The sequence below is a fragment of the Balaenoptera physalus genome (genome assembly GCF_965194825.1).
Source record: "Balaenoptera physalus genome assembly, chromosome: 16".
Taxonomy (NCBI): domain Eukaryota; kingdom Metazoa; phylum Chordata; class Mammalia; order Artiodactyla; family Balaenopteridae; genus Balaenoptera; species Balaenoptera physalus.
In genome coordinates, this window is record NC_138898.1 from 86,043,637 (window position 1) to 86,061,026 (window position 17,390).

At 45.8% G+C, this 17,390-nt stretch overlaps 1 protein-coding gene across 5 annotated transcripts in view; it reads right to left on the reverse strand.

Moving 5' to 3' along the window:
* Nucleotides 1-17,390, reverse strand: part of STAG3 (STAG3 cohesin complex component) — a 26,159-nt gene continuing 8,769 nt past the window's right edge. Inside the window, exons 10-35 of one of the 5 annotated variants that reach the window (XM_082431272.1) lie at nucleotides 14,809-14,882; nucleotides 13,745-13,868; nucleotides 13,158-13,256; nucleotides 12,871-12,950; nucleotides 12,434-12,541; nucleotides 12,052-12,166; nucleotides 11,784-11,889; nucleotides 11,501-11,604; nucleotides 11,166-11,258; nucleotides 10,967-11,056; nucleotides 10,510-10,710; nucleotides 10,320-10,390; nucleotides 10,125-10,212; nucleotides 9,565-9,645; nucleotides 9,385-9,477; nucleotides 9,055-9,223; nucleotides 8,824-8,960; nucleotides 7,950-8,051; nucleotides 7,284-7,432; nucleotides 6,897-7,025; nucleotides 6,640-6,797; nucleotides 2,600-2,774; nucleotides 2,249-2,350; nucleotides 1,870-1,948; nucleotides 730-786; nucleotides 1-449 (exon numbers count right to left, since the gene is read on the reverse strand). In XM_082431272.1, coding sequence (XP_082287398.1) covers nucleotides 441-449; nucleotides 730-786; nucleotides 1,870-1,948; nucleotides 2,249-2,350; nucleotides 2,600-2,774; nucleotides 6,640-6,797; nucleotides 6,897-7,025; nucleotides 7,284-7,432; nucleotides 7,950-8,051; nucleotides 8,824-8,960; nucleotides 9,055-9,223; nucleotides 9,385-9,477; nucleotides 9,565-9,645; nucleotides 10,125-10,212; nucleotides 10,320-10,390; nucleotides 10,510-10,710; nucleotides 10,967-11,056; nucleotides 11,166-11,258; nucleotides 11,501-11,604; nucleotides 11,784-11,889; nucleotides 12,052-12,166; nucleotides 12,434-12,541; nucleotides 12,871-12,950; nucleotides 13,158-13,256; nucleotides 13,745-13,868; nucleotides 14,809-14,882 — 2,793 coding nt within the window. In that variant the 3' untranslated portion in view covers nucleotides 1-440. Of the gene's footprint in view, nucleotides 450-729; nucleotides 790-1,715; nucleotides 1,837-1,869; nucleotides 1,949-2,248; nucleotides 2,351-2,599; nucleotides 2,775-6,639; nucleotides 6,798-6,896; nucleotides 7,026-7,283; nucleotides 7,433-7,949; nucleotides 8,052-8,823; nucleotides 8,961-9,054; nucleotides 9,224-9,384; nucleotides 9,478-9,564; nucleotides 9,646-10,124; nucleotides 10,213-10,319; nucleotides 10,391-10,509; nucleotides 10,711-10,966; nucleotides 11,057-11,165; nucleotides 11,259-11,500; nucleotides 11,605-11,783; nucleotides 11,890-12,051; nucleotides 12,167-12,433; nucleotides 12,542-12,870; nucleotides 12,951-13,157; nucleotides 13,257-13,744; nucleotides 13,869-14,808; nucleotides 14,883-17,390 lie in introns of those variants that run through there. The other 4 variants (XM_082431271.1, XR_014255033.1, XR_014255034.1 and 1 more) reach the window with 4 other exon arrangements.

Below are 17,390 nucleotides of genomic sequence, written 5' to 3' on the forward strand. Positions count from 1 at the left end.
TTGACTCAAACATGTTTATTGAGCTAAATCAGCAAGGCACAAAAGAGGCTAGGAAAGACATTCCCAAAATACAGAAAAACGAATGGGCTCCTTCCATTCAACACAGGCAGTGCCCCTCTCCAATACTGAGGCGAAGCTCCCACCCCTCCAAACAAACAGCAGAAAATAGGCACTCTGCTCAAACAGAGGGACAGAGCCATGGTGCACCAGGAAGGACAGGGGACTTATGACTGCTCTATCCTAGCAGCACCAGAGAAAGGTCAGTCAGAGAAAGGTCAGGTTAGAAAGGCACAGCCCACCTCTCCTTCCCCTCAGAGACCAGGGGTGGGGAAGTAATGATTCCTTTCGCTCCGTTTCCCATTGGCCTTTTCCAAGTGGTCATGTCGTAGAGGTGGGGAGTGGAGACGGGGAGTGGAGATGGGGAGGGACATAGGGTCATGTCAGAAATCCTACAATGAGAAAGATGAAAGTAAGAGATACAGAGACCTAACAACAGACCAAAGGGCAAAGAGATGACTGCAAGGTCCTCCAGAGGACAACTCTCATTCTCTTCCAGTACCACCCCTCCCCCAGGATACTTCTAAAGCCCCAAGGCAGCTGAGACAGCAGGTCAGGGGCTGTGGCCTTTCTTTCCACCTACTTGACAGGCACATGTGCTACCTGCCAGCATCTCCCAAGGATGCACAACTCCTTTTAACCTGCCTTCCAGTCTGTGTTGGGGACGCTCACCTCAGTGTTCAGCTCTGCAGAATCTAAGAGGTCCAGCCCGTGCTCACTGGGGGAAGACTGCTAGAGAGAATGGGATCAAAGATCAGAAGGGTCCCTCCCCACTCCCATCACCTGCAAACAACAACAAAAGGTCCCTTTCCAGTCTCTGGCGGCAAGCTTGAAGGCTGGGGTAGGTCCCTGAAGCAGCCAGGGAGGGAAGAGGGGCAAAGTCAGAGTGGGCAGCGGCATCAGAGTCATCAGAGAAGTGCTTCCTCTCCTGGCCTGCCAACTGAGACCCTTAAATTCGTTCAGCTTTGGAACGAGAGAATGGGGTTTTTCCTGAGGGGACTTTAGGAAAGACTAATAGAGGCCTTGCTGTCTAGTCTCTGGGTTGAACATGTTATCTGGTTTTCCCTTTGAGCACAAGACCTCCACTCGCCTCTTCTACTGTGTCCTTTCTCCACCTTCAAAGAGCAGAGAAGGGAGCAGAACAGCAGCAGACACACAATCCTTTTCTGTTTATAAGGCGCCTTCACTTCGTATTTTGTGTAAAAGGTCCATTTTAAAGATGAGGGGGTTGAGAGGGGTTAAGGAGCTAACTTGATAAAGTGGTAAAACGGAAGACTTCTAGGTCTCCTCACTCGAATTCCATGCTTTTCCTACTGAACTGGCAGCATATCCTCCTGAGGAAGCAGGCAGGCAAGGGTAGAAAATGGAGTGACTGGAGGAAGAGGGGCTGGGGCAGCCCTGTAAGGAGAGAGGAAGGAAGGAGGGCTCTGCCTGTGTGCATGTGTTATGAAGAGACTTGCTGAACGGGCTGCAAGGTTGGACTGGGTGACCTTCCATCTCTATCTAGCTCTAGGACTCCCTTTAATTCTTAGGAGATTAAGAGGAAAAATACCTATAAGGGGATTGAGAGTGTGGGAGTGCTATTCCAGTCCTTTTTGGTATTTAAAATTTTTTCCCCCTATTTCCTTAAAGTCCAAGCAAAGTCAACAGCAACTTACAAACCCTTCCTCCTTTACTCTATGATTCTTTCAAAACGTCTTGGGCAGCATCCAAGGACAGGGCATCATCAGGACAGAGGAGAATCACAATAGTTTCTCTCCCTCACATCTGCTTCCAGTTCTAGAGGGAGAAGGGACTGTTGGATCCACTCACCTTGTCTGTACCTTGCCACTCTTCACTTGAGTCATTCTGAATTTCTAATTCTTCTTCATCCTCTTCCATCAGGCTGAGCCTGGAAACAGTGGCAAAGAGTAGAGGTTTTCAAGGACCCCTGAGAGTTTCTCAGAGGCACCCCAGGGGAAGAGGGTGGGCAGTAAGCAGACCAGGGCTCCAGAGTCCCACTCCAGCTTCAATCAAAGCAGCTCTACTTATACCTGTTTTACATATTAGGGTTCCACGTTACACTGGAAGGAAGTGTTCTGTGGTTAAAACAAGTCCACAAAGCACCAGCATAGAAGCAATGAGAAGGAAAGAACCCCCTCACAATGGGTGACAACTGAAGTGAAGACAGAAGATGATGAGGAAAGCTCACCGGGTCAGCCGGTTGCCCAGACCAGGACGCAAAGAGTTGAGTGGAGTCTGGAAATGCTGTGGACTCGAGGACCTTAACCTCTGGGCACCTAAAAGGGACTGGCTGTTGGGAATGAAGGTGGATCAGTGACAAGGGTTAAAAATAAAGGTAAAAAGAGGAGGTAAAGTGGCCAGCATGAAAGCCAGTAAAAAGCTCAGAGTGGAGGGAAAAAGAGAAAATGTAAAGCTAAAGAAAGGGGAAAGGACCGGAGAAGAACCCGAGAATGAAGGGGTGCTGTGGGAGGGAACAACACAACAGAAATGACGAGACACCAAACTGGGACATCACAGCCGGGCTCTCCTGGGGCCGCACCCTTGGGTAAATGCCAATTCTGAGCCGCCGCCTTCTTCCATCTCTTCCAATCCCCCCAGGGGCTGCCTACTTTTCACAGCCGTTGAGGTGAGGGTGGGTGTGGGTGGGATACTGTTCAGCTGTAGGCTTTCCTCCTGTGATGCAGAGATGTCCTCTCTGTGCCGCCTGGAGGGGCCTGCAAAGCAGCAGAGGCACATGTTAACTGTAGACCAGGTACCACCACAGACACTTTTAGTTTTTCAAGACCTGCTCAGGATTTGGTAAGGAAAAGTTATGAAAGAAGGGAATGGAAAATCTAGATGGTCTCATTATGACACGACTAAAAACGAGTACAGCCCTATGTACTATAAAAAGTAGGGTTTACAGAATTGTACCAAGGACTTGTCCAAGAAAATCTCATTACACAGCTTAGAAAACAAGAAGGAAAGAGACATACATTCCACAGATAAACAGTAACATACAAACACAAATGTGAGAGAGGGTTGGAGTCCCTAAGATTGAGAGGTCTCAGTTAATCAATGAAGACATCTGAGATCCTATTCATTCAAGATTTCTGTAGTGAGAAAAAGCTTAGAATGGCCTGAAATGAGGGAGGAAACATGAGGGTTAAGGAGAAACAGAAAAATGGGAGACTGGATTTTTTAGAAGCCAGAAAAAAATGAGATAACTGCAATGTCAGCACAGTTCTAATATGAAGGGTAAATGGAAGACCTGGGGCTCAAAATATTAAGGACTCTCTCCTGCAGAGCTCCAGGAAGGCAGAGGAGGAGAAAGAACCCCAAAATGTCTTAGAAAACCTAGGTAATGCTATTTTTAAAACATAAGTCAAATCCATATTAATATCTGTCAACTGTAAATGTTCATACCCCCATTACCCTCCCTCCCCACAGCCTTGTTTGTACACTGAACTGGCAACCGGAGAGTGAGCTGCTTCTGGTTTAAGCAGAGGGCTACCGAAACAGGGAAGAGCCACGTCTGTGAGCTTGTGTTCCCAGAGAATAAACCTTGGGCCCCCACGTTGACTCCTAATCTCTCCAACCTATTATCACTGGCGTAATGTCCACGGATTCAGCCCTGGGACCTCTCCCTATCTCCATCTTCACTGGCTTCCTTAGCCATTCAGGTTCATGACTTTAAGTACCAACTCCCACATCCATCTCAAGCTTCTGCCTGCCCCCCTCACTCCAGATTCCTGTCTGTCCAACATCTCCAGCTGCAGTAACATGGCTCATACCAAAGCCCTGGTCTCATTTCTCACTCACAGCCTTCCCCATCTCAGTTGCTATCAACTCCATCCCTCCAATTATTAGGCCAAAATCCTTGGAGTCATGCTCAACTCCTTTCTTTCTTACATCTTACATTCTTTCTTATTATGAGGTCCTATCAGTGATATCTTGGAAGTACGTCCAGAATCTGGCCGCTTCTCACCACGTCCGCCGCTCCCCTGGCTCATGCACTCTCATCTCCTGTCTGGGCCCCCACAGCAGCCTCCTCACCAGTTCCTTGGCTTCAACCCCTGCCTCTCCTTCGGTCAGTTCTCAACACAGCAGCCAGAAGGAACCCCTTAAAATTTAAGGCAAATCCTGTCACTCCTGTGCTCAAATCCTCCAATGTTTACCCATCTCACTCTGAGTAAAAGCTGGAGTCTTTATTCTGGCTCGTATGCTCTGGACTCCTACGACCTCTTTGGTCTCATATCCTACACAGTCTCCATTCAGCAATACCGGCCTTCTCTGCTGTTCCTTGAACGTGCCAGAGACATTCCCACCATGGCCTCTGGACCGGCTGCACCCTCTAGTCTGCTATTCTGACATACACAAGGCACCCCCTCTCTCACTTCCTTCAGTTTTCTCCCCTGCATTCATGTTCTCTCCAAGGCCTTCCCCTGATCACTCTTTATAAGACTGCAATCCCCGCCTCACCAGTATTTCCCCATCCTCTTCCACAGCATGCATCACTGTCTATCTGACACTGTTCGAAAGAAAGTTCACTGCAGTATTCCCAGCACAATTGAGCACAAGGTGCTCAGTAAGTGTCTGCCGAATGAACAATGGAACCGATCTTTTCAGTTTTCTCCTACCTTTACAAACTGTTTTAGGCAAACCAATCTATACATCGATGTGCTTTGGCAAACTCTTTCCTTTCTATGTTCTGCTTGTGCTTTTCTGCTAGCCCATGATACTCACTCCTCCTCTGTTCAACTTATATAAATCTTACCCATTTTTCAAGATCCAGCTTAAATCCCATCTTCTTGATAAAGCCTTCATAGATCAACTAAACTTAAAATGATACCTTCCTTCCCTGAATTCTATAGCATTCATCTGTCAAATCCCTGGGAATTTATTACTTACTGGTGACTTCATAACTCAGATTTTCTACAAATGTATTTTCTTTCTTTTCTATTAGATGGTAAGCTGCTTGAGAATCCTTCATGGCCTCTAAAACACCTAACACAGTATCTTGCATACAGTACGTCCTTAGGTGGTATACAAAAGACATTAAAAGGAATTCATACCCTACCTCACAACACACACAAAAATTAACTCAAAATGGATCACAGACCTAAATGTATTAACTGTAACTAGAAAACTCTTAGAAGAAAACACAGGAATAAATCTTTGTGACTTCAGGCAATAGCTTCTTAAGACATCAAAAGCACAAACAACAAAAAAAATAGATAAGTTGAATTTCACCAAAATTAAGAACTTCTGTATTTCAAAAGACACCATCAAGAAAATTAAAAGACAACCCACAGAATGGAAGAAAATTTTTCTGTACCATACATCTGATAAGAGACTTTTGTCTAGAATATGTAAAGAACTCAACAAGAAAAGGACAACTCAATTTTTAAATGAGCAAAGGATTTGAACAGACATTTCTCTGAAGAAGATATACAAATAACCAATTAAGCATGTGAAAAGATGCTCAACAGCATTAGTCCTCAGGGAAATTAATGCAAATTTAAACTACAATGAACGAGATACCAATTCACAGCCACTAGGAGATGGATAAAATAAAAAAGACAATAACAAGTGTTGGCATGAATGTAGAGAAACTGGGGCCCTTGTACATTGCTGTTGGGATTGTAAAATGATGTAGGCACTTTGGAAAACAATTTGGTAGTTCCTCATAAAGTTACACATAGAGTTACTGTATGATCCAGCAATTTCACTTCTTAGGTATATCTCAAGAGAAGTGAAAACCTACATCCACACAAAAACCTACACATGAATGTTCACAGCAGCATTATGCCTAACAGTCAGGAAGTGGAAACAACCTAAATGTCAATTAACTGATGAATGGATAAATAAAATATGGCATATCCACAAATGGAATGTTATTTGGTCATGAAAAGTTATGAGGTACTGATAAATACTAAGTATGGATGAACCTTGAAAACATGATGCTTAGTAAAAGAAGACACACAAGGCCACATACCATATGATTCCATTTATACAAAATGTCTAAGAATAGGCAAACCCAGAGACAGGCAGTACACTAGTTATACTGCCTAGGCTGAGGGAATGGGGAGAATGGCGAATGACTACTAATATTTTAAAATGTACACTAAAAAGCACAAACTAACACCTCAAACTTATGATTTCTAGGATATAACCACTTAAGATGAGACTATATTAAAAAAAAAAAGAAAATCAGTTTAAAGAAAAAAACAGGTAAATTATAAGACAGGTAGTGATCTGAAGATTAAAAAATCATGAAGGTTATATAAAAATCTTTAAAAATCGGAAAATAACAAGATGTCACAGAGAGGCATCCTAAATGTACAGATTTCTTAGTTCAATCTCTGGTTTTATGATTAGTTTCCACTTCATTTTCCACAGAAGTTCGCTGTTTTTAGTTGGCTAGATAAACCTTGAAGAAAATGAGTACCCTTAATGATAGCAGGTGATCAATGAAATACTTATGTGACCAAAGGCAAGACTTTGAAGGAGGCAAAAGCCACCATGCTGCTTAGGTAGGTGGCGGCCATCGAGGAAGTAGCACTGAGCACCCTGACAGCTGCGTTCACAGCGCTTTACCTTCAATGCGCCTCTTCTTGGAGCTGGGGTAGCCCTGAGGGTTGGCCTCTGCTGTGCTCTCTACAGGGCTGAGGGACTGGCAGTAGGTGGTGACTGGACCCCAGGGACGGCCAGGTGCCTGGGAGACACGTTGCAGACACTTTTCCAGGTAGGACAGTCTAAGAAAGGGGTGGGATGGAGAGGCTGAAGTGGTCACAGGCCCTCACCACACCCTTCTTCTCTAACCCCCATCTTTATCCACCCACGCCCTAACTTACAGCAGCTGCTTGTCCTGATGGAAGAGTCGGGGGGAGAACTCTGAAAGGAGCTCCAGGAATGCCAGATTTGGGGGCTGACTGGAGGAGCCAGCTGGAGGAAGCTCAGACAAGGAGAACCTGATGCCTTCCCTTGGTTGAGCAAAATCATTTTAGGAAGATAGTCCCTTCCCACTTCCCTCCCAGGGCTGAGGTATCCTGTCCAGGTGCTTCTTCCCCTGGACCCAGCCCGTCTCCAAAGGATACCCGCTCACCAACTCTACTGCGACTCCTCGGCATGCTTACCCGCCCCCTCTGAGACCTCACTCCCAGCCCTCCCTGTACCCAGCCTCTGGCTCAGCCCTCTTAGGAAGATTCAAGTACCTTGCTTTCCAACCAATACTTCCTTACTTGTGTAGCATGACCACAAGGTCACGGTTCTGTAGCTGCTGGGGTCCAAAGCTCAAGGCAAACCTCCTGGCCAGGTCCCTCATCTCGATGAAGGCTGGAAGCTCATTCAGGCCCTGGGGCCCCTGTTCCTGCAGCAGTTCTGTGTATAACTGTGTCCAGGGGACATGGCACATTTGGGAAAGGGAGAAACAAGATAGAAACAAGGAAGTATAGCATTCCCTTCTCTGCCCAGAAATCCAAAAGGGCTTGGGACACCATCTGCTATTTTTACTCTTTCTTTCCTCCTAGGACACTGACCCTATTCCTGACCCCCTTGCAAGAGAGAGGCTTCACCCTGCTCTGTAACAATAAAAATGTCTGTAGTAACTGAAGGGGTTGAGAGAGAACAGACTAGAAAAAGAATGAGGAATTCCCTATCACTTTACTGTTGGTGCTCCCATGTCCTAACTGACATGGAGTTTCTATGGGGTTGGCGTGGAAACTGCCCAGACAGGTAAAAAAATACTTTTTATGGCTCTACTAACTGTGAAGGTGACTGTCATGTGGAATAAAAGCCAAAGTAAATCAGAAACTTCCTGCTCTGAAGGATCTCACGTTCTAGACGGCTGTGGGTGGGCTGCAGGGAGGGCACGTCAGGTCTGAGGCACTGTAGGCGGAAGGGCGTACCTGCTTGAGGCTCAGCAGCAGGATTCGGGAACAGTGACTTCGGTCGATCTGCCTTGCTCTAGTTAACGTTTCCTTGATAATGTCACCATAGTCATTGTAGAACTGATGGAAAGGAAGTGGAGAAGATACTGTCTGACCACAGGAAAAAACTATTTGTTTTGTTTCTTTCTTCACGGCCCTAACCGTATCTCCTTCCAAAACAGCCTTAAGTAGGGAAATGTGAACCTAAGCATAAAACAACTCATACTAGACCACACCTCTAACCAACAGGTACAAAGCCCCAAAGAAATCAGTTTAGGCAAATAAGGGAAGAAACTCTGCCCTGAGCCCATTTCTTGGAGAAGAAGGGTAGTAAGCGTGCCAGAGCCCAGTGTCATCCAGCACCGAAGCCTTTGCTATTTGTCTTTCCCGACTAGAACAGAAGCTCCAGGAAGGAGGAACCATTGACTATTTTGTTCACTGAGGTGTCCTTAGTGCCTGGGATAGTACGTACTCAATGAACAGAAATCAACACAATGGTGGGTTGAGGAAATGAGGTATATATCTAGGTATCTCGTGAGGATTGAACCCTCTTCCATTCTTATTTCCCTTTCTTACATTACCCCATTCCATAGACTAGATTCACATTAAAAAAAAAAAGTCTGGACAAGAAGAATAAGATACTTTCCCTCCAATGAGTTTCTTCCTCCTAACAGTTTTTTCTCCATTAACTATTTACTACTAAGTCTCTTTTCTTTATCCCTTTATTCTAAACTATTGGCCTTCCCCCCTGCTTCTCCTTTTAAGCCTGATACCATCATCTCCCCAACCCTCCTTTCTGTAGTGCTACAGCATCTGCAGCCATGGCCGTGCTCAGCTTGGCGCCCTGCTGTACCTTGTTGTAGTGTTTGAAAACATCCGAGGCTGCGTCCATCTCCAGCACCCCATAAAGCAACAGCTTGCAGAACCCAGCCAGGAGGCGGCGCCGCTGGTGCAGCTGCTCTATCTGTAAATGATCCTCCTGGGAATGACCTGGTTCACATCAAGTGGAGAATGGAAACATCAGAATCACAGATTCAGACCTCCTGCCCTATATGCCTGAGCCCCAGGTATAGAGCCCCTGTACCACTGCCCAGTTCTCCAGGCTGGATGAAGACGTGGTCCATGAGGAAGCTGGCCAGCTCAGACTGGAGAGTGGCTTCAGGAATAAAGACAAGGGGCTTAAGGAACTCTCGTCCCCCGACAATCATCTGAGGGCTGAAGATGAGCAGCAGATCACTTAACAATACAAAAGCCTGTCAGGGAAAAAAATGAACGCTTAAAAAGGACAGAATATTGACCAAGACAGAAATTACATTGCTAATTTCCCCTCAGAACGGGGTTTCCTCAGACCACAGGGTCGGGGTGGGGGGAATGACTCGCGTCCTGACATACGCTCACTTGAGTAAACGCTCACCTGCTCCTGAATCTCAGGATCCACATCCGAGAGGCAGTTCTGGCAGAGTTCACAGAAGGTCACCATCCTGCCCTTCAAACTCAACAGCTGCTTCTGTGGAGACAATGGCTTCAGCAGGGAGAAATGAAGGAAGACACGGGCTCCTCCATTCCCGTTCCCCCTACTCAGACACATATTCACCTGGGAAGCACCTGATCCAGAAACGTGGGTTAGTGTCCACAGAATGGAAAAATAGACAAGAGTCAAGGCTGGCAGGATCACCTGTAACAACCAAATGTTACAAAATGAGGGTCAGGAGTAAGAGGCAGGTGGGGAGAGAGGGACAGACAGGCAGATACACACAAAGGAGGAAAAAAAGAAAAAAGCAGACAAGAAGAGAGAAAATGAGATTAGGAGAGACCCAATTCCTTTTCTGGTAGAAAAAAACTGATTCTGGAAGTCTTCAGAGGATTCTATCCTGAGTAGGAATGCCACCTCTCCCTAATTTATTTAAAGTCTCCTAGACCCCCTCAATATTATCCTTGACTCCCCAGAAACCAGAGAGAATGGCTGTTTTCAGGTGCTGGAAAGTACATTCACCTTCCAAGATTGGGATGGAAGCAACGACACACATGATCAAGATCTCTCTCTCTCTCATCCGCTCCACAGCCCTGGGACTCGAACTGCGTGTGAGGTGGCCACCTAGGACGTGGCCCTTAAAACTCCTCTCCTGCCTCCACGTCTCCAACTTGTCTACTTGCCTGGTGAGGAACCTCTCCTGTGTCCACAGCCTTCCGGAGGAGTCGGTAGCACGGCTCATAGAGCTCCCAGCGGGTTAGGTCATGGGCACTTTGGGGGGCGGGGAGAGAAAAATGTTACACTGGAAGAGAATGAGAGAAATCAACCCCACAGACAGCAGTAGAAACGGAAGAGGGAGCAGGAGGGGAGCTGCTCACTTGTAGAAGGCAGAGAGGCGCTTCAGAGTGGCTGCCAGACTGTACACCTCATCCTCATCTAGGAAGGATGACTGAGGAAGAAAGAAGGTCCACAATGGGATTTTCCCAAGAACTCACAGATCCACACCCCCATCTTGGGGCCTCTCCCACACAAGTCTGGGGTGTCCCGTCATGCAGCCCCACTCCCAACCTGCAGCTGCTCTTCAAGCTCCTGCTGGAAGCGGTCAGTTAGCAGATCCACAAGCTGGCTGCGGGCAAAGTCCACCCGGCTGAAGAACGTGAACTCCGGATTACAGAGCAGATAGAGGGCATGAGCACCAGCCTCAAGCACCGCTGGTTCCACGTGCTTCACCACCACCTCTTGGAGCTGCTGCAGGAGCAGCTCCAGGTGCTGAGAGAGAAAAAGGTGGGAGAAGACCGTGCTGTGGGGAGGGCGGGGAGGACAACTCCTCCGGAAGGGACTAGAGGTGGGGAGAAAAGAAACAGGGTCGAAAGCTTTAAACTTCAAGGATAAAATGCCTCAGAAAGGGAGGGCTTATTGGTTTTTCTAGAATCCAGGTTCTTGAGAAAAACCGGATACTAGCAGTAGAACCTTTGGCCCTAGGACGAAAGTAGCAAAGTATAGGGAACGTGTCCTCCTCTCTCACTTTCTCCAAGCGCCTGGTGCAGTAGATGCTGAGGTCAAAGTAGTTGAGAAGCTGCAGCAGGGGAGCAACCTTCTCCGCGTCAGCTGAGAACTGTGGTGATTGAGAGGGAAGCCTACTTATTACCTGCTATACTGCTAATCTGGAGGCCACTTCCTTCCACCCGCGCATTCCCAGAGGCTGAGCAGTGGGGCACCTCTACCTTGGCCAGGAGCTGGGGGAGCAGGGGGATGAGGTGCTCAGTCAGCTTCACCTTGTCATCGGCTTGGATCTTACGTTCTTTGGGGGTTAAGCCCTGGAATTACAATCATTTGGGGGTGGGGGTAAAAGTGTGTGTACATGTATTCCTCTGCCCAACAATCTTATCTTCCCAGGAAGGAAAACTCAGCAGCTCCCTTCAGATTTCTTTCTCTGGAAATGGAATTCTTTGAGGGGCAGAGGAAGGAGCACCCGAACCTAAGACTTGAGGGTTAGGACGGACAATACCTGCCTGGATTTAATATTGCTAACCAACCTACCCTGCCACTCGTGCCATACCTTCCTCCCCGTGACCCGCCCCACAGGCGGGTGACCCTCGGAAGCTTGCCGGACACTGGACACAAGGATTTCTATCAGTGTGCTCTCCTGTACGTCGCCCAGGTCTAAGGTGGCAGGAGGATGGAAAACACAGAATCACAGGGTGGCCACCCTCCATCTCCAAGGACCCCACCGCCCCACCGCCCATGACACCTATGCCTTTCACAAGTCAGGAGAGAAATCTCTCCTGGTTTCCTACTAGGAGATGAGAGGTCCCCTGCCCTGGCTACCAGGTGGCACACACTCTGGTCCTTCTCCAGCAGCAGGCTTGTCAGACTCTCCCAGTCCTTCAGCTGAGGCCCCGCACAGTCCCACAGGCTGTCTACTAAGTATGCAGCGTGGTAATGGAGCTGTGGAAGAAGACAGATGTTAAGTTACTGAAGCCACATGTTAAAACTCTAGGAATTGGCTACTAACGAACCATTTCTCTCCTTTCTGCAGTGCCAGCTCCCATCCTTCTCTACCTGAAGGTCTTACGCATGAGAGCCCAACAGCTCCTTTCCATACGTCACCTCACTCTCCACAAAAAAGGACAGCAGAAGGTGGAAGAAAGTCCTCTGGGAGCGCGGACTTCGGCGTCGCTCTCTCTCACCCACCGTTCTTGTCTCACACTCAGGGTAGAAGAGCCTGGTAGAGGGGACACAGGGAAAGGGCATAGCACGGAAGGAAGTAAGCAGTGCAACAGTTACCATGGAAGGAAGAAACAGTCCAAGGAGAGGATTAAAGGAAAAAGAGGCGCAGAGCTAAGGAAAGCCCCAAGGCATTGAGAAGGGAAGGAGACACCAAGGGAGACTTTATAGGTATGGGAAGTCCTTAGAAAGAGCAGCAGCAGATGATGGAGAGAAAACAACAGATGATGGTGTTGAAGGAACAAACGAAAAGAGGCCCACTCACTTCCAGTACAGAAACTCCCCTACAGCAGAGGCCAGGGCTCTGTTAGAGGCGTACACAACAGGGTAGATGCTCTCACAGTCTGCCTCTGTCAGCACCCCTTCCATGTTCCTGCCAGGAGAAAAGCAGAAGAAGCAGGTGGACATAGATGTCGTCCTCTAGCACAACTAAGGCTAGAAACAAAAAGGGAAAACCAACAAGGATTAACTCACAAAGAACTTTCAAATGGAAGAGTGGAAAACAGAGGGATATGAAGAGTTAGAGAAGATAGGAAATTTGCCCCCTGGAGATCCTGCAACTCGGGAGTGACCTCTGTCTTTCAACCTGTATATAAACAAGAGTCAACCTACAATCCGTGGAGGGATAGGACTCTGGAAGGGCCTGTCTGATGCTGAAAAGGTAAGTCTGAGATGCTTGCCTCTCCACTTCCCAGGACTCACTTAAGGATAAGTGTTAGTAACCTGACGGCCTCCACTGCCACGTCATACTCTCGGTCCATGACCATGGAAACCAACCGGTCCTGTAAGAAGGAGAACATTGCTCAATAGCTCATTGTATCCATCCCAAAATACCGTTTTCTTAGAATCTGAGGGATTCCTAAAGACACGGTATAGAAGCAGACACTGGGATATCTATGGATATATAAAAGTAACAGACATGGATAAACGAGGTGGGGAAATGGGAACCACAGACAGAGCCAAGCACAGGAGCACTGTCCCGATTTTACCTTAAAGCGGCTGGTAAAGAGCTCCAGGCGTGCAGTCCAGTCTCGGTTGCCGTACAGCCCTTTTAGAGCCTTCAAGCACTTCAGACGGACTTCTCGATGCTACTGAGGAGAAGGGAAATGTGGCCAACTCCTCCTCTACTCACCCCCACTGGGCCTCCATACTTCCCTCTCAGATTACTCATTCTGGGCCTGGGTGTCCTCTGTATCGAGGACTCTGAAATGTCTCAGAGACAATGAACAGCTGTCTTCTCACTTAAAATCCAAAAGGATCACAGCAGAATTTAGCAATCATGATTAAAAGGATCTTTTGGCTACCACCCTAGCACTTGCATTACCACCCTGTCAATAACTTTCTCGCCTTTCTATAGGGAAAGTCTTTCTCCACTCGACTGTGGTTTTGAGGCATTTAATCGCCGAGATATATCTTTCTCTCTCCTAACTTATCCTACCCTCCCAAATACTGGGGGAGTTTCGAGGTTCAGTGTCTTGATGAGCTGATCACTGACCACTAGTGAAACACCTAAGTGGCAGTACCAGGAAAAGCTGAAGGATCCTAGGGCAGGGAAGAGGACTGACTCAACTCTCACCTTATCATGCAGGGTCCAGCCAATATATTTTAAATAGCTGTCAGTGAGGAAAGAGGTACTGTAGCTTTGCATCCAAGACCCAAGCTCCTCAATGCAGATAGCACGGATCTCAGGAAGGACATCCCTAGGCACAGAGAGAAACTGACCCTTATTACCTTCTCTCCAAACTCACTTTCCATCCCAGCAAATATCTCTTTGTCACAGGAGAATTTATTTTCTTGACTAAACACCAGGTACTAGGCCTTTCATTTCCTCCTCCCAATGTGAGTATTTTAAAAAGTGAACACTTTATTTCTGTAACCAACCTATAAAATAGTTGAACTTATCCTCCATGCCCCTTTTAAAAACTGTTTTTGGAATTTAATTTAGCTGTTGCCCAAACTGCGTGTGTGTGTGTCTAACTGAGGTACAGTTGATGTACAATATTATATAAGTTTCAGGTACAACATAGTGATTCACAATTTTTAAAGGTTATATTTATAGTTATTATAAAATATAAGCTATATTCCCTGTGTTGTACAATATATCCACGTGTCTGTTTTGCTTCCACTTCAAGATAAGATTACATTAGCTAAAGGGTTCTGGAAAGGCAGAGGTTGAAATCTAGGTAAGAGTGAGACACAAATACTGAGGAGGAAGTTCTTTACAGTATAAAACTCCCCTGCCTTTAGCACAGTGTAAGGCACAGTGAAGTGGGCTAGGAAAAGGCTTGCCGAGCTGTACACCCTCAGAAAGGCCCTGCCTTTTGGCTCTCTGCTCTTGTCTTTTCAAGGCTCAAGCCCCAGGAAGATGGGGGAGGGGAGGTCTCAGGCAAAGCTGGAGCAGAAGAATACTCAGCAATGCCTTACCCTCTTATCGTCTCTCCCAGAAGAGTTTACACAATCCTTTGTAGGCGGGGATAAACTAAACCTAATCTGGAACATTTGTTGTTAGAGTTTTTGCCCCTGCTGCACTAGCTGTGGGACTAACCAGATAACTCAGGGTTAGGAGGAGACCTTGTCACACTTCCACAGACTCCATAACTGAGGACCAGCTGCTTCAATGAGAGGAGCCCAGTAACTCACCTGTACCGATGCACAAAGACACCCCTGAAGAGGGCATTCATCATTCCCTCAATCTCCTCTTGATGCTCTTGGAGCTGGAGGACAGGGAGTAACAGGTCAATCTCTCATGTCCCCCAATAATATAAGGCCACAAAAATATAAGAAGAGCATGACATCCACCTACTTCCTATTAATAAGAGGACACAGTCTGAACCTCTGGTATCCTTTGTTCCCTTTTAAACCTTCTAATTTTTTTTTTTTTAATTTTCAGGACATTTGGCTTTATTTCCCACACGTTCATAATACTTCTTTCTCCCCAAGTCATTTTTTCCCCCACATGAGAAATATACATCTATAGTAAGGTATGAAAGTTACAGGCCTCTAACTTTCTCTTTCTACGGATTAGATACCTTGGAAAAGAATATCACCTACTCATCCACTTGTGACAGTGGATAGGCCGGTGAAATCAGGCAGTCAATAGATACATCTAAAATACAAAGTTGATGAGAAGGGTGGAGTTTGCAAATGAAAGTAATGAAACTCATCAGTCAAAAGCAGCGAAAAAGAAAATGTAGCCAACACGTTATCAGAATAGAAAAAGGTTAAACCTTCTAATTCTGGAAGAAGCCGTATAGTCAACTAATGCCTCAGAGATCTGTGTTTGGAAAAAATAATATCCCTTCTGTGTCTCATTATTTTGACTATCTTTGGCTATTCAGAGGCCCTAGCTGGTAGTTATACATGTTTTTGACTAACAACAATTGGGAAAAATTTTTTAATAAATGCAGTTTGTTTGACAAAAGAAGCGGAACTAACAAAAAAAGAGAAGAGATTATATCAGTGGTTCTCAACTGGTGGCTCCCAGGGGACATTCAGCAATGTCTGTAGACATTTTTGGTTGGCATAACCTGGGAAGGTACTACTGCCATCTAGTGGATAGAGGCCAGAGATGCTGCTAAACATCCTGTAATGCCAGGACAGCTCCCTAAATGCCATTGTTGAGAAACCCTAGATTAGATGAATAACAGATAACAAGGAAGCAGAATTACAAGGGAACATTCTTTAAGACAACTGCCCCAACTCTTCAATAAATCAATATATTGGGGGAAAATGGGGGGTGGGCAGAGGTTCTGTATAAGAGACTTAAGAAACACAACAACCAAATGTAATGCATAGTCCTTAATTAAATCCTGGTTGGAATTAACCAGATATAAAAGGTACTTTGGGGACAAATGGAAAATTTTAAATATGAATTGCGATTACAAAATATTAGGGAATCATTGTTAATATTTTTGGATATGAAAATGGTATTGGGATTATGTAGTAACATTTTTTTAGACGACATACTTAAGTCTTTAGGTTGAAATACCAGTATGTCCATAATTTAGTACAAAATAGTAAAAAAAAAAAAAAAAACAGATGAGGCAAATGTAGTGAAATATTAGTTAAATCTAGATTTAAATCTAGTTAAATCTAGATTTAAACTAAATAATCTAGTTAAATCTAGATTATTTATATGCAGTGTTCATTCTACCAGTGTTATCTATTTTTCTGAACGTTTGAAAATTTTCTTATTTAAAGGAAAAGGAAAGAGAGGGAGGGAGGGGCTTCCCTGGTGGCGCAGTGGTTGAGAATCTGCCTGCCAATGCAGGGGACACGGGTTCGAGCCCTGGTCTGGGAAGATCCCACATGCCGCGGAGCAACTAGGCCCGTGAGCCACAACTACTGAGCCTGCGCATCTGGAGCCTGTGCTCCGCAACAAGAGAGGCCGCGATAGTGAGAGGCCCGCGCACCGCGATGAAGAGTGGCCCCTGCTTGCCGCATAGAGAAAGCCCTCGCACAGAAACAAAGACCCAACACAGCCAAAAATAAAAATAAATAAATAAATAAATAAAATTTAAAAAAAAGAGAGGGAGGGAAGGAGGAAAGGTGGGTCATCAGTACCAAATTCTATGTAAGTTGAAAAGGGAGACTGAAAAAAGGTCATTGGCTATAGGGATTAAGAAGTCACTGGTTTGGAGAAAATAACTTGAAAGAAAAAAATGGGGATAGAAGCTAGGTAGTGAAAGGATTCAGTTGGATATTAAGGAAGTAAGGAAATACTAAAAGGAAGGATAGAAATGGAGTAGCTTATAGAGGAAAATGAAAGAAGATTCAAGGGCTTATATACATTTATAAGTGGAGAGAGAAAAACAGTGGGGAGGGAGAGATTAAAGACAGAAAGCCAAACGATAACTGATGAAGCAAGAGCCCAGAGAAGTCCAAATAATAGGAGTCACCCTAATGTATATAATTTAAGATTTGAGACACACCCAGTATACATGAGGTTTAAGACATACTGACAGTGAAAACAGCAAAAGAGAATCAGGAAAGCATAGATTTTTCTCTAACGATTTAGCATGGAAGATATCCTTGGTGAGAGCTGGAAAACAGTCAACGGGCATAGTTAGACATGATGAGTCCTGCCAACCTCATGGTGGGGGAGGTCTCAGATACTTAGGGGGAATGAGGGGGAAAGCAGTGTTAGTCTCATGCCAGACACAGCTGTTTGAAGGTTTAATCAGTGTAAAAGATTTTGTTGGGGTTTATGTCCTCCAGTGGTC